We start from the raw sequence: 15796 nt of genomic DNA, 5'->3' as shown, positions 1-15796 counted from the left end.
GTCACGAAGGGTAGATATTGTGTGATTCATTTAGGTGACATTATGGAAAACTATAGAGACAAAAAACAGACCAGTGGTTACCAGGAGCTAGAATGTGGGGAGGAATTGGCTATAAAAGAACACGGGGCTGGGAGCTGTGGCTCACACCTGTAATCCCAGCAACTTGGGAGGCTGAGGCCAGGAGAATTGCTTGAGGCTAGAAGTTTAAGACCAGCCTGGGCAACAGAGTGAGACCCTGTCTCTACAAAAAATAAAAAAAAATTAGCTAGGTGTGGTGGTGCACACCTGCAGTCCCAGGTACTTGGGAGGCTGAGGCTGGAGGCTCACTTGAATTCAGGAATTTGAGGCTGCAGTAAGCTATGCAGACTGCGGATTTCTGGTATCCTCGTGCCACTGTACTTCAGCCTGGTTGATAGAGTGAGACCAGGTCTTTAAAAAAATTTTTTTTAAAAAAAGAACAGGGAAATTTTGGAGTATGATAGAACTGTTCTATACATCTTGATTGTGGTGGTGATTAAATGATTATATATTTGTCAAAATTAAATAACAGTATACCAAAATGGGTAAATTTTACTATATTTACTGTATTATACCTCAATAAACTTTACTTAAAAATATCAACAAAAGAAGCCAAAGCTCCTGCCATGCTCTATAAGTGAAAAAATGTTGCCACTTTTGTCACAGAGAGTTATCAGGTGTTTATAGACTACTAGCTGAGGGTAATTACATATGGGTTGTACATGAGGGAATCCAGTTACTTTTAAGGTGTCTTGGCCTGAACTGTGCTAATGGGTGAAACAAACTGATAAAATGAAATGTTCTTTGGGGCAAATAGAAAAACTATGTATGCTCAATAGGTACAAAGTTACAGTTAAGAGGACTATGTTTTGTTGTTCTACTGCACAGTGGGGTGACTATAGTTAATAATATTGTATTATGTATTTCAAAATAGCTAGAATTGTTAATGTTCTCACCACAAAGAAATGATTAAATATTTAAAGTGATGGATGTGCTAAATAGCCTGATTTGATCATTACACAATATATATGTATATCATAACATCATATTGTACCCCATAAATATGTACAATCAGTATCTGTCAACTAAAATGAGATACAACTAAAAAAAAAAAAAAAAAAAAAAAAAAGAAATGTTAGATAAATGCTTGGGTTTTATTCCTGAAACTAAGCTACTGTTTTATACACCTGTGTTTTCTACTATAGTCAGCGCATGAAGAAATGATAAATCATTCTAGAAAGATGGAACAAAGTTACCCTCTGAAAAGAAAACTGATTAAGAAAATCCCACAAAATAGAAAAAAACATTTAAAAAAATGGCCCTATAGTAAGGTAGTATATTTCAAAGCATGAACTGTAAAGCTCTTATGAGCCTTTTCTTTTTTTTTTTTTTTTCCAGCATATTATAGGGGTACAAAATTTTGGGTTACGTATATTGCCCTTGCCCCTTCCTCCCCCTCAATCAGAGGTTCAAGTGTGTCCATCCCCTAAACAGTGAGCATTGCACTCATTATGTATGTATACACCCATCCCCTCCCCTCCTCCACATCTACTCGACACCCAATTAATATTATTCCTAAATGTGCTCTTAGGTGATGATCAAACCAATTTGATGGCGAGTATATGTGGTGCTTATTTTTCCATTCTTGGGATACTTCACTTAGTAGAATGGGTTCCAGCTCTATCCAGGATAATACAAGAGGTGCTATATCACCATTGTTTCTTATTAAGCTACTGTTTTAATTTTAAATACTTCAACATATATATTAATCCTGGAGAGACTGGGACCCAGGAAGACTTTATAGCGTCTCAGCAACTTACTTTGCTAATCCATGTATCCATGTATGCTTATATTGGTGATGACGCAATAAAAGTCACTGCTCGTAAAATTAGAAAGAGCCTTACAAATATATTCAGGTTGTGTATAACTCCTAGAGGAGGCAGGTATTCTTTTTCAGAACCTTGGTTTTGAAGATGGAGGCAAATTTTGCATTGGATTCAATGTATCTGATAATGGAAGCCCCTGTGTGCAAGGCTTCTGAGTGGTACAACAGTGCTAGGTATTATTCTCTCAAAGGCCTCCAATATCTAATCCAGAAGATTTCAAAGATTCTATTACTGCATTTATACATAAGGACTCATTTAAGCCAAAACTCATTAACAGAACTAAAATACAGTACAGGTAGAGCATGTTCCTTTTATCGATTTGAGCCCTTCTGGATCAAAGCGATACTTATGGAGGGTCTGCCATAATAAGGCTAGTCTCTAGTTGTCTCTCAAGATTAAAGGGCCCTCTACTGGCATCTTATTTGCTAGTGTTAAGCAAAGACAGTAGTAGATAATATTAGTAAGATGATAGTAATTCTTATTATAATTTCCCCCTAGAGAGGCATTCCTCCTTGGACGCTCTAGTAAGGGAAAGGAATTAGGAACTGTGGTCATAAGAATAAACGCTGAGAAATGGAGGCAATCATCACATCCTGGGATAATCCTAACTGATTAGATTCCTCAGGGCCAAAGTGAAGTCAGCATCATGGCATTAATACCTCCTAGGACACGGAACTTCAGGCCAATCACTATCCTCTTCCCAAGTCTGCTGCAAGTTACAGGGAAACTTTAAGCCTTCTCTTTGATCCCTGACATACTTTGCTTTTGTATAACTAGTATTTGTATTTCTCAAAAGAGGAGACTTTATTCGTTTATATGACTACCATCCAATATGTTGTGCCTATAAAGTAAAATTTGTCTCTTTGAAGAAACTGAAAGCATATATCCTGTAAATGATTAGAAAAAGCAGCATTCAGCCTCACGGAGGTCCCATCTTGAACAGCTTTCAGAGATCAGAGGCTTCATGGCTAGTTTCTGAGCAATGAGAGTGCCATAAGGTTCTGGGGTTCCTGGCTGAAAGACAGTAACTGGGAGAGGTCTGTGCCTTATCCATCTACCCTATTCTCTTCCTTAGTTTCCTCAGTTTTAACATTCAGCTTATACCTGTCCAGTCTACACCATAACTTATTTTGATGATCTAATAAAATGATTTATTGTTTGGAAGTATTTGGTAACTGCAACATGTACAAATGTAGGGCTTATGATGTAAACTGATATTCACTGGACAGCAGCGCATTTAAATTTGCATTCCTCTCAGGAACAGTTAATATAGAAAGCAGCTGGCTAGTGTGCTGTGTTGTTTTAATTATTCTGGCAACCGTGGAGATGGCCTCTAATCCATGACCAATTGGTGCCTGCTTAACTGGGGCTGGCATTCTGCATGGGCTCCATCTGAATGCTCTGCCTGAACACAGCTCAGAAAGCGGAGCTGGAAAGCCACTGCTCTATTGCATTCAGTTATTTTTTTTTTTTTTGAGACAGAGTCTCACTCTGTTGCCCAGGCTAGAGTGAGTGCCGTGGCGTTAGCCTAGCTCACAGCAACCTCAAACTCCTGAGCTCAAGCGATCCTCCTGTCTCAGCCTCCCGAGTAGCTGGGACTACAGGCATGCACCACCATGCCCGGCTAATTTTTTCTATATATATATTTTTAGCTGTCCATATAATTTCTTTCTATTTTTAGTAGAGATGGGGTCTAGCTCTTGCTCAGGCTGGTCTCGAACTCCTGAGCTCAAACGATCCGCCCACCTCGGCCTCCCAGAGTGCTAGGATTACAGGCGTGAGCCACCGCGCCCGGCCTGCATTCAGTTATTTTAAGACTAGTGGAAGCAGAAGAGTCTGTATGGTTAATGGGCTGGTATGCGCAGAAACCGGGGCTCCAACTCTAGCAGTTAGAGGAAAGAACTGTCACTTGCAGTGACAGTTGTGCCAGTCTACACAATAGCTGTAGCATCACACTGCCCAATGCAAATAAAAAGAGCAGTCTCTACTTACATCTTATTTGCTTGTTTTAAAATGTTGTCTTTGAGCGGCATCAAAGATATATTTATTTCATCTGCCTTCACCCACATCTTACTTCACACCATTCATATTGTCACAATCTTGGGAGGGCATTTTTTTGTCATTTAAAAAATATCTGCTTATTGTTATAAAGAGATAACATGTGAACAATGGAAAGAACATAGGATTCATCAGAAAATAATTTGGTTTGCGTCTTTGCTAGTTATTAATATTAACTGTGCAACTAAATTTCTTAAGTTCTGAGTCTCAGTGTCCTAACATATAAAATGAGAATAATAGTAGTAATATAATAAGGGATATTGTATATTGAAGGAATTTGAGATTTTATATTTTTACAACTTATAATTTTTGCAGGTAGCTTAATATATTTTTACTCATTGCTATTTTAAAATTATCGTAGTAGTCAAATCTGCCACTAGACCTTGCTATTTAATTCATGCATAAAAATTATGGCAGATATATTGCTATGTCACAATTTGAAAATATTTGATAAGTATATTTCAGTATAACTAGCTTTCTTTGTAATCCTATATGTTGTATTTAAGCTCTTGAAAATATTTTTTTTCTGAGGAGTCTATAAACTTTGCCAGATTGCCAAAGGGCCCACAGCACAAAAAATGTTGAGAAAAATCCAATCTAGGTAATTATTCAGACCTAATCAGTTATTTCTTTCTTGTCTTTCTCATTCTCTATTCATACACATGAAAGTGTATGTGTGTACAGAAATATCTAATCATACATTGAGGTCTCCTAGTTTAGCAGTTAAAAGCATGAACTCTGGAATCAGCTTTCTAGGGTTCAATCTCAGTTTTGCTACTTATTGGACAAGTTACTGAATCACTCTGTACCTCAGTTTCCTTAGCTATAAATGAGAGTAATAAGATTATCCCAAACTCCTTGTATTATTTCACTATTAAGTGAGTTAATGAGTTACAAAACACTTAATACAGTGGCTGGCATATAAAACATAACTTTATGAATGTTGGATAATTTTATTACTATTATTAGTATGTATGGATGCATATACATATAAGTATATTTATAGACACATTCGTATAGAAGCAAGCCTTTATAAAAAACATTTAATGACCCTAACATTTAAGGTAAGGGTTGAGATAAAGGAAAAAACCTGAAATAGCACCTCTTCACTGCTACTTATGACGCTCATTGCTGTATCTAACTACTGTGTCAGGAGATTTAAATACGAGGAGAAGAAATGATTCAGACAGATTATGCTTGCTCAGAACATGGACAGTGCATCAAAAGTTGTAGTGGAAACAGAATGGTGCTTCTTGGTCACTATACCACTGCAAACAACCTCAAATATTGTTAGCACTAATGCCAACATCAATCATTACACACTGTGCATATTTACAAATCCAAAACTGTTTGGTTTTCACAAAACACCTCAATATTAGTCTTGGTAGCATTGAGTGCTTTTTCATTTTCAGACATTTCTGAAACTACAGGAGACTTGATTAGTTTAAGTCCAACCTGATATAGCAATAACAGTATTAAGGTATTGCTTATTATCTACTATGTGTCAGGGGATGCTAGATATTTTATTGCTATTATCTCATTTACCTCTCACATAAGTATTATTATCTATAGTTTACAGATGAGGAAACTATATGAGGTTCAAGAAGATTCAGTGGCTTAACCAAGGTAGTACAGCTAAATAAATGACAGAGTTAGAAGTCAAAATCCAGGTTTACTGGACTCTAAAATCCACACTCTTTCTACTACATTATACTGCATAGTATTAAGAGGAAACTATTAAATTCTATTATCAATTATATCTCTGGTATTCATTCAAATTATTTGAGTTTGTTGTTAAGAAAAAGGCTATAACATCAATAACTACAGCATATAAAGATTTTACTATGTATGTTTATGTTTTTAGGGCCCCAAACTAAGCCGTAATACATGTGAATCTAGGAAGTAGTGAGATATGTTAAAACATGAATCCATTGTATTAGGTAAACACTAAAAATTGCTACTGATGTCTCATTTAGAGAAGGCCTCTTCAGTCCTCCTCCAGGACAATGGGCAGCACAGAAAGTGTTCGATTTAATTAGTTGTGTATGTAGAAAGAGACACTCATCTGTTTCCATGGAGTCAAACACATCACTGACATACTTCTCCATGGAAACAGAGAGGGGAAAACAGAAAATGCTAAAGTGAATGAATTCACTGAGCAGTTGGTGAACAAAGATTCAAGAAAAAAAATAATTCATCTGTAGTACTATATCACTAGCTTAGAAAAGAGAAATAGCATATATTTAGAGATCATTAAACATGTGATACATAAAAGGATGTTTAAGATACACTGAAATTTAAGAAGAAACAGTTACTATTTTAGTATACAAATGCTGGGAAATACCATGGAGCAAAGGTATTACTGTCTGTGCACAGAGACATAATGGTATGATTCTTAAAAAAATGAGTAGTGTCACCCTCAGTCAGTAATGAGTCAGGAGTTCCTCAGACAAGATGATAGAAAACACAGGAACCCAATTTATACATAATTTATCAGCTCTATACTAGATTCACATCATGATTGCCTTTTGGTTTTTCAGGATTTTCCCTTTGGGGATATAAAATTATAGATTGTTTAAGTTTTACAATGAAACACATTAATTGATTTGTATGACTGAACCATACAAACATAAGTGTTTTCAATTTATAACACACATTTTGTTTTCTTTAAAGGTTTTTTTAATTAAAATAATAAAGATTTTATTTTATATGATGCTTTTTCTTGAGACGTTCTGACTTAAAACAATATTTTTTTTTCTCACAGGATTTATTCCCAACTTGTCTCTCAATTCAATTTAATTCAACTCAATTAATTTTTAGTCCTCATCTTCAAGATGATGGATAGATTACTTGGGAAGAAAGATACCTAAAGAATGATCAAATATTTATTCATTCTTTCAACAAATATTCTTATGTGCCTACTCTGTGCCAAGCACTGTGTTGAATTCTGTGTACACAGTGATGAATTAAGCAAATCCAGTCTACTCTCATGGAGGCCACTAGCTTATGGAGGAGAAAGACATTAAAATAGTCAAATATATAGTTATAATCTGAAACAAGTTCTATGAAGAAAAACTACAGAGTGCCAAGAGAGAATACAATGAATGGGTTTAACTGAGATTGGATGGTTAAAGCAGGCCTCTTTGTAGAAGTGACCTTAAAGCTGAGACTTGAAGGATGACTAAGAGTTAGTCAGACAGAGAATGCCGGGAACAGCATTTCAGGCAAAAGCCCTGAGACAGAAAAGGGTTTGGCAGGTTTGAAATGCTGAAAGCAAGCAAGTTTTTCTAGGAAGAAAGTGGTGAAAGGTGAGGATGGAGAGTGAAAGAGATACACGTAGCCTTTTAAATTTTATTCCAAGCATAATGGGAAGCAATTGAAGAGTTGGGCAGGAAAATGACGTAACTGTACATACATTTTTCAGTTGAAATGAACATAGACTATTTAGCAAAAAAGTTCAAAAAAGGCAAAATTAAACTACCACGTTTAAGGATGTATACTTATGTGGTAAAACTACGATGAAACAATTATTATAAAAGTTAAGATAGCAAATTACTCTAGCGGGCAGAGAAAGACGCATTAGAGGTTTCTGGGGGTATTGATAACGTCCTGTTCCTTGACCTAGGTGGTGGTTACATTGATGTTTGATTTATTTATTTGGCAAATTGTATGTATAAATTGTATGTATAAATTGTATGCACTGCCCTATGTGTATATTTCAAAATAAGGAAGTACGTTTTGTTTCCTTTTAATAAAAGAGTGAATTGAGGGGACAATGGGTGCAGATGGTTCAAGAAGCTTGATTTTGGTGACAGAGAGTGATAATTGCCTCCCCCATCCATTCTCTCATTATTCTTTTTAGAAATTGAGCCCCCTGAGCATGGGCATGACACCATCCAGGGACTTTTTTTTTTTTTTTTTTTTAGCTTTTTTATCCTAAGTGTGACTCTGTATCTAAGTCTGGTCCACCTGCTTAATACAAATTACTTTCTCTGCAGTCTCTTTTTCTCCCTTCCTTCTGACTGGGCTATGACTACAACGAAAGTATCTGCCTTTGATATAGAGATGGAAGAAGCCACATGTTGAGAATGGCAGACCCAAGCCCTGGCAGAACACCTGGATGGTTTTGTGAAGCAGAGCTATCTACCCAACCTAGACTCTCCATGTACCTGTGTACTATTATGAGAATGAAATGTACTTCTATCTTATTTAAGTCATGGTTGTAGCAGTTTAGCCTGTGCACTAATGCAGCCGTGAGGGAAAGGTGAGAGAGATGGCAAAACCTAGAGGGGGATGAAGAAACAGGGAAGGGATTTTTAAATAATGGAGACAATAGAGCTTATTTAAATACTGATGGGAAGAATTTAGAATAGAAGAAAAAGTTGAAGATGTAGTAATCAGAGGGGGAAAAAAGGGTCAAGGTCCCTGAGAAGATCGGAGGGGACAGAACATAGAGCATGTGTACAAGAACTGGCCTTTGAGAAAGAGAGATCTTTGCTGTGTTTTAGTAGGAAGAGAGAAGAAGATGGGTGCACATATAGGTAGATTTGTAGATATCATGCTGAAAGATAAGGGAGTTCCTACTTATTGTCTTTATTTTCTCTAAGAAGTATAATGCATTAATGAGAGTGAAGGGGGGGCGGTGGGAATTGGCAGTCAGAGGTTTTGGTAGAGTGAGAAGGTATGAAACATTCATTATGGAGAAATGTGGTATGATGAGCAGTAGGTGCTGAGTGCCTATCTGAAGTCGGTAACATGAATTTGGGGTGATAGTAATCTTTCAGCTGGGTTCAATTGCTCAGGGGTAGACACAGATGATCCATCCGGAGTTGGGATTGCAACAGCCAAGTGCAACAGAAGATGAGGAAAAAAGGGAATTTTTCCAAGATAAGGATTTTAATCATAAATCATGGAATTAGGGTTGAATAGGGAGGAAGGTAAAGGGGTAAGGAAAGAAGGAAACTGATGATCAAAACTAGAGAAGATACTAGATTAGAAGTCTCAGTAAGGATGAAAAACTATTGTTCCTCACTAGTAAGTGAGCTGAAAGTAAGAGTTTTAGTTGAGTGATGGAATGTTTAAGTGATTTGGAGGTGGTAGAAGATGCCAAGTTCCAGTGAACATAGAAAGCTGAGGTGAAATTAGTATAACATCTCTGAAAGAGGAAGAGAAATCTTCACAGAGTATGTGATAAAATAGTTGTCTTTAAAGATCAGTAGGAGTTTTTTTTTTTTTCTTTTTGAATATAAGATCAAGGAAGGTGGCTGGTTAATTACATTTTTTTTTATTTCAGCTTATTATGGGGGTACAAAAGTTCAGGTTATATATATTGCCCATGTCCCGCCCATCCCCCCAGTAGGAGTTTTTTTTAAGTAGAGAAGAAGATAACCGGGTAGCAGATAGAGAAGAGGAGAGGAAACAGAATGTACAGAGAAAAGTAAGACAAAAATTCATGGCATCTTAAGGAACCGAAATAACATCTAGCCTTGCCAGGAGTTAGGGAGCACTGGTAGAAGTTCCTGAAAAAACTGGAAATGTAGAATGAAAATAAATTTTGAAGGAACAGGTATGAAAGTTCTAGTATTAAATAGTCTGGACTTCATTTTGTAGCCCAGGTTATCAATCATGATGTCACCAGACACTGGTATATACAAAGATTACAAAAAATTTATGTTTTTATTTTGTTTATTCTCTTTGTGACTTGTGAATATGTGGATTTGTGGTTTTTACAATTCTGGAAAATTCTCAGCCATTCTGTTCTTGAATAATGTCTCTCCCCTATTCACTTTGTTCTCTCCTTCTAGAACTTCAACACTGGACCTCTATATATCATTTATATATATAAATGATAAGGAAAACATTGAATCAGTCCAAATCAATTTTAAATCATTCAAAATTAAACTATTTATAAACCTAAGTACTTTAGGAATATATTAAATGTTAAAAGATCATTATCTACTCTCTCATTCCATATCTCTATTATTATAAAGATAAAGTAATTCCCTTAGCACCTTAGAATTGGCATTTCCATTCAGTGCCAAATACATAGAAATTTCTCAAGTACACCTAATCCTAATCCATATTTTTAAGTTTCAGGGCTTAATTTCTTTCTTGTCCAAGTGTTGGAAGAAAATGTAAATAACAATATATATTTGCACTAAAATGTATGAGTACCTTGCAAATTAAAACTAAAATTAACAAACTTCCTTAGGACAAAGAATTATTTTTAAAGTTTCTGGATTTAAGGGGACTGCTTACCTATTACGAGCCTCTGAAGGGCACCCTTATCTCCATTAACAGCAGCAGCATGAACTTGAGATGCTAATGAGGAACCAGTACAGAGCAAGTTCTCTGACCTGTTCATAGTCTTCTCAACAACTGGAGCAACCTGAAACAATGATTCAGACAATGAGCATATGCAGGAAACATTTATAAAACCTGTTTCATCAGGCTCAGCATGGTGGCTTATGCATATAATCCCAGGATTTTGGGAGGCTGAGGCAGGAGGATCGCTTGAGGTCAGGAGTTCAAGACCAGCTTGTGCAATATAGCTAGACCCCATCTCTACAAAAAATTTAAAAAGTTAGCTGGGCATGGTGGTGTACACCTGTAGTCCCAGCTACTTAGGAAGGTGAGGCAGGAGGATCGCTTGAGCCCAAGAATTTGAGGTTATAGTGAGCTATGATTGGGCCGCTGCACTTCAGTCTGACCAACAGAGTGAGACCTTGTTTCCTAAAACCAACCAACCAACCAACCAACCAACCTGTGTCATCAGTTCCAAGTGGGTATGTTCTAAACATGGTTTGCTAGAAATATTTGACTAGGATTCGAAAAACTTATAGTCCTAATTTGCCATAATGTGGCAAATTAGGTGACCTTTGCACAAACTGCAAATCTGTAAAATGAGAGGGTTAGGTGCTTCTAAGACCCTTCTCAGGGGCTATTTCAGAAAAAAAAAGAGACTCAACATTTAACATTAGGCACAGGGCTCAAAAGTTACAGTGACTTCTAAGTTAATACAAATGATATGATTACACATAATACTAAACATTAGAATTGCTATTGAGAATAAAGCTGATGACTAAACCACTAAAAGGGTATGATGTAAACTTAATTGTCAAGTTTGAATTAACCAGATTTAAGTGCTAAATTAAAAGGTACCTTGTTCTTTCCCTCACACTCACAAAGCGTGAGATTTTTATCTGTTTTCTCCTTGGTCCATCAGGAAAATATACCTAGTTTGAGATCCTGACCTTAGGATCTTGCTTGGAACACCATATCATTAGGATTAACCTTATTTCATTAATGAAAAGTTTGTTCTGACTGGTAGTCTCACGCAGCTTGTTAGAACCTTTTAAAAATGCATCAGCTGGGCCGGGCGCGGTGGCTCACGCCTGTAATCCTAGCACTCTGGGAGGCCGAGGTGGGCGGATCGTTTGAGCTCAGGAGTTCGAGACCAGCCTGAGCAAGAGCGAGACCCCACCTCTACTAAAAATAGAAAGAAATTATATGGACAGCTAAAAATATATATAGAAAAAATTAGCCGGGCATGGTGGCGCATGCCTGTAGTCCCAGCTACTCGGGAGGCTGAGACAGGAGGATCGCTTGAGCTCAGGAGTTTGAGGTTGCTGTGAGCTAGGCTGACGCCACGGCACTCACTCTAGCCTGGGCAACAGAGTGAGACTCTGTCTCAAAAAAAAAAAAAAAAGCATCAGCTGCACAGGAAAAGTGAGTTCCCTATCATAAAAGTGTATAAGCAGAGGCTGGACTATGTCAGAAATGCAGCAAGAATTCAAGCATCTGATGGGAAGAAAAGAGGGCTATTTGCATCAATGATCTTAAACATCCTTCCTGAACCTAAGATGTCATATCAAAGTTTCAAAGTTGAATGCCTGCAAGGACCAAGGAGGTAACAAGTGCAAAAAATGTAGGGAGTAATGGGATCATGGCAAACTGGAGCATACATACTTATCTCAAGGGAGCCGCTGTTAAATCAGCTCCAGTTAATTGCTGCTGCTAGGGTAAGCAAATCCTCTTCTGATTTCGCCAAAAAGCATGTTACTCCAATTTCTGTGACTCCTGGGGATCTGGGAGTTTTGTAAGATAACTTTATCACAACTGGTGAACCAGTACTTGTATTGTCATTGACAAGGATTATTGGTTCAAATTATACCTTAGAGAGAACATATTTTCTTAATTATGGTAAAGGTCAACTCTTTATGTCTTTATTTTGCTGACAATTTAACATGCTGACAGAAAATATGGAGGAAGAGGGTGCTGTGAGACTTCTGTCATGTCTGAGAATGTCTGTCATGTCAGAAGAACTACTGTCATATGCAGGATTATATTAAAGCCACTTGAGAGAAGGTACAAAACAGAGGTGGAGGTGGAAAGATGGTAGAGGAGTCCTAGCAGTTGGGTTCTAGACCTGGTTAGGTTAATAATAAGCAATGTGTCCTTGGGCTATCTTAGCTCTCTGGGTTTCTGTAAAATATGAAAAATGAAAAAGGTGGACCACATTCATTCATTCAACAAGCTGAGCGCTATGTGTTAGGCATTGTTCTGAACTCTAAGATCTGTCACTTCAGATTCTAAGTGATCAGAGTTTTAAGCACATGAGAATCACAAAAAAGTTTATACCCTTTGAAAAATATACTAAAACTAGATTTGTTTTATATATATGTACACACACACATTTTACTGCATAATTCTTAGCACTAAGAACAGTATACCAGCAACTATATACCAGTAACAGGTATATAGCTGGTGCTCAGTAAATGTTTGTTGAATGAAAGTTCATAGGTTGAGTGCTAAGTCCAAAGGGTCAGCAGGATTAAAGTTTAATTTCTTGGAATAACAAGTTCATGCTCATGAGTCCCTTCTCTTTTTAAATTTCCCATTGCAACTATACTTGGGCTTACTTGGGCTGTGTCAGAGATGTAGATGAATGGTACAGACAAGAGCACTGAACAAAGAGTCAGGGAACTAAGTAAGAGTATTGGCTCTGCCACTATCTAATTTTGTCAGCTGGGAAAACAAAGCTCTAGGGCTCTTTTTAGCACAAATGTATTTTTTTAGTACCAACTTTTTTGTAAGTCATTTTTTTATAGATGAAAATCAAAACCAGTTTTTTAAACTGCTATAAAATACAAAGTTATCATCATTAACTAATTATAAAACAAGACCGTGTAATGAAGCTCTAACAAATTATAACGGTACAAAACGAGAGGTGTTGCAGTCACACACAAAGGAAGAGTAACTCTGATTAGGACTAAAGGGTTGGTTGTTGGGGAAATTCTCAAAGATGGTGACTTTAAGATGGCATTTCAGAAAGAGAAGGAGGTAAAGCCATTCTAGGTAGCAAGAAAGCTGGAGCAAAGGCAGGCAGTAGGGAGAACCACAAAAGCGCCGAGTGCCTCCAGAGTACTTAGCAGTGACCCTGTGTGGGCGCTTGTACTGGCTGAGTGTTTACAGAAAATGCTGCAGAGCTACCTGGGGTCAGGTTAAGCTCCTCGACTGCTTGGCTTAGGAATTTCGTAATCGTCCTGCAGGAGTGATTCACGCATTAGCAGCAATCACTCTCGCACTGAGCTTTCCATTTTACAACGTGCTTTCCTATCCATTACCATATTTACTCCTTACACGAGCCCTCTGAGACAATTAGGGATAAGTCAGTCGTTGACTCATTCAACCGAGGCCCTGAGAGGTGGCTCCGACTTTATAATGCAGGAATTAGCGCAGAAAGCAGCAGCAGCAGGCGAGGAGACCAGTGATGGAGGCTCAGGCCACAACCCAGGCCACGAGGGCCGTTAAGTTTGCGGCAGGGGCCAAGGCGGTACAGACCGAGCCTCCCCAGCCAGGCCCCCTCCTACTCACCCTCGCCTCCTCCAGGACTGATGTCCCGGGGGCGGCTCCAGGAGGCGCGACCCAAACCCGGGCCGCACCTCCCGCCAGGCCAGGACACTACACCCAGCTGGGTCAGCCCCACAGCGCCGGAGCTAGCGGAGGCCCCTAGGAGACCGCCTGAAGCGCTCGGCCGCACAGCCCTCTGGGAATTGTAGTTCCCATCGTCTGAAGCACAGAAGTACACCCGTCCTCCACCCTTTCTATCCCACAGGGCCTCGCGCGTAGCGGACTCGGTGGACCTGGACCGAGAGCCTAATGGGAAAGGGAGTTCTAGATGTCCGATGACGTACTCGGCGAGAGTACCGCAGGACTACATTTCCCGACATCCCCCATCGTGAGCAGGACCCGGAAGTGAGGGTGTGCGAGGCCTCTGGAAGTGTCCCGGGTCTTCGCCGCTGGAGCCCGGGTGGAGAGGGCGAGGTGTCGCTGCCGGGAGAATCCTCCGCTGCCGTCGGCTCCCGGAGCCTAGCCCTTTCCTAACCCAACCCAACCCAGCCCAGTCCCAGCTGCCAACGCCTGTCCCTGCCGTGGACCCCAGCGTTACCATGAATCCTGCCGTCTTCCTATCCTTACCCGACCTCAGATGCTCCCTGCTGCTCCTGGTGAGTGAGTGAGGGAATGACAGACCCTTCCACAGACGCACGAACGGCCTCCCACCTTCGCCGAGGGGGAACACTGCTGCCCCTGCTTTCCTCTCTTTTCCTCCCGCGGTGAGGGGTATACCCCCCTTCGCTGCCTTCTCTCCCGTTATCCATCAGTTCGCTTCCAGGCCTGGGGGTCCCCAGGGCCCGAGAAACCACGGTCGGGGGTTGGGATCTGTAAACTGGAGAATTAGCCCGGGGTGGGGGGGAGTAAAAGGGTCACGGAGGAGGAGCTTTCCCTTACCCCTGGAGTACGGTGGTGGTTGTTTCAGTTTTGAGGGCTAGTGGACCTGGTGGTAGCTTGAATCGGAAAGGACCAAGGATAGACCTAGCGTTCTCTCTTACCCTTCTCCATTTGGGAAGGGTGTGGGGCCGACAGGTGCTGGGGTCGTGTGAATCTCACTCGGGAACCCTGAAACAGTGCCCGGGTTGGCAGAGCCGTCTGTTGTGGCTTGATGCGATTGGTTGGGAACCCGGAACTGGAGACTGGTTTGGTGTCCACTGGGGGAATAAGGGTTTAAAGGGTGGAGGGTCTGATTACCTGACAACCTCAGCTCCGGGCCTCCCTCAAGTCTTGTTATACCCTATTACTCCAAACCCTTCACTGAAGCAGATTTCTTCTTCAGTGCTCCTGACTTGAGAATGACCAGGTCTTCTGCGTACAAAAGCACTTACTCCTTAACTGCCTAATCTACTCAGCATCATTCCATCTTGTAAAAGAATCTTTCCCTAGTCTCTCTTTCTCCAAAGTACATCTTGAGTGTGCAACCGAAGTGATCCAGGCTTCAGGTCAAATTGAGACAAATGTGAATTACTAAATCCATATGGCAAAATGAGGTATATGTATGTGCATTTAATTGGCTGTTATTATAATACAGTATTTGAAAATAATTATAATGGAGTTTTAGAAATTGAAATTTAAGATAAACATTAAGAACCATTTTCTTTACAATTTAAGAAACAGAATTAAATGACTCACAGGAAGTCTTATAGCAGGTTACTGGGAGAACTGGGATTAGAAACAGGTTTCTTGACCTGCAGTGCTTATTTCACCATTATCACACTAAATTTTTTAATATTTGTGTTTGAAGTAGTTCCCTTTCTCTCCTCTCATCTCTCGTTCTCTCTCTCTTCTTATCTCATTTGAACCTTTTCAGGAAGAGCACTAAAAATACCTAAATGGAATGTCAAAGTACTTTTGAGAACTAAAAGTTGTATGTAAACATGGTAATATTCAGTGATTGTCTTATTGCCACTTCTTATAAGCATTCAACAGTGAATGACTTC

The 15796-nt window shown here is 39.3% G+C and overlaps 2 protein-coding genes across 2 annotated transcripts in view; one reads left to right on the top strand and one right to left on the bottom strand.

Annotated features, from left to right (window-relative positions):
- Positions 1-13951, bottom strand: part of INVS (inversin) — a 151225-nt gene extending 137274 nt beyond the window's left edge. The window contains exons 1-2 of the mRNA XM_069474481.1: positions 13839-13951; positions 10221-10350 (exon numbers count right to left, since the gene is read on the bottom strand). Coding sequence (XP_069330582.1) covers positions 10221-10326 — 106 coding nt within the window. The 5' untranslated portion in view covers positions 10327-10350; positions 13839-13951. The remainder of the gene's footprint in view (positions 1-10220; positions 10351-13838) is intronic.
- Positions 13952-14219: 268 nt separating this feature from the next.
- Positions 14220-15796, top strand: part of ERP44 (endoplasmic reticulum protein 44) — a 65046-nt gene continuing 63469 nt past the window's right edge. Inside the window, exon 1 of the mRNA XM_069474480.1 lies at positions 14220-14470. Within this exon, the coding sequence (XP_069330581.1) occupies positions 14414-14470 (57 nt within the window). The 5' untranslated portion in view covers positions 14220-14413. The remainder of the gene's footprint in view (positions 14471-15796) is intronic.

Source organism: Eulemur rufifrons, chromosome 7, assembly GCF_041146395.1.
Source record: "Eulemur rufifrons isolate Redbay chromosome 7, OSU_ERuf_1, whole genome shotgun sequence".
NCBI classification, from domain to species: Eukaryota; Metazoa; Chordata; class Mammalia; order Primates; family Lemuridae; genus Eulemur; species Eulemur rufifrons.
The sequence above is the reverse complement of the archived record's forward strand: the minus strand, read 5'-3'. Positions and strand labels throughout refer to the sequence as shown.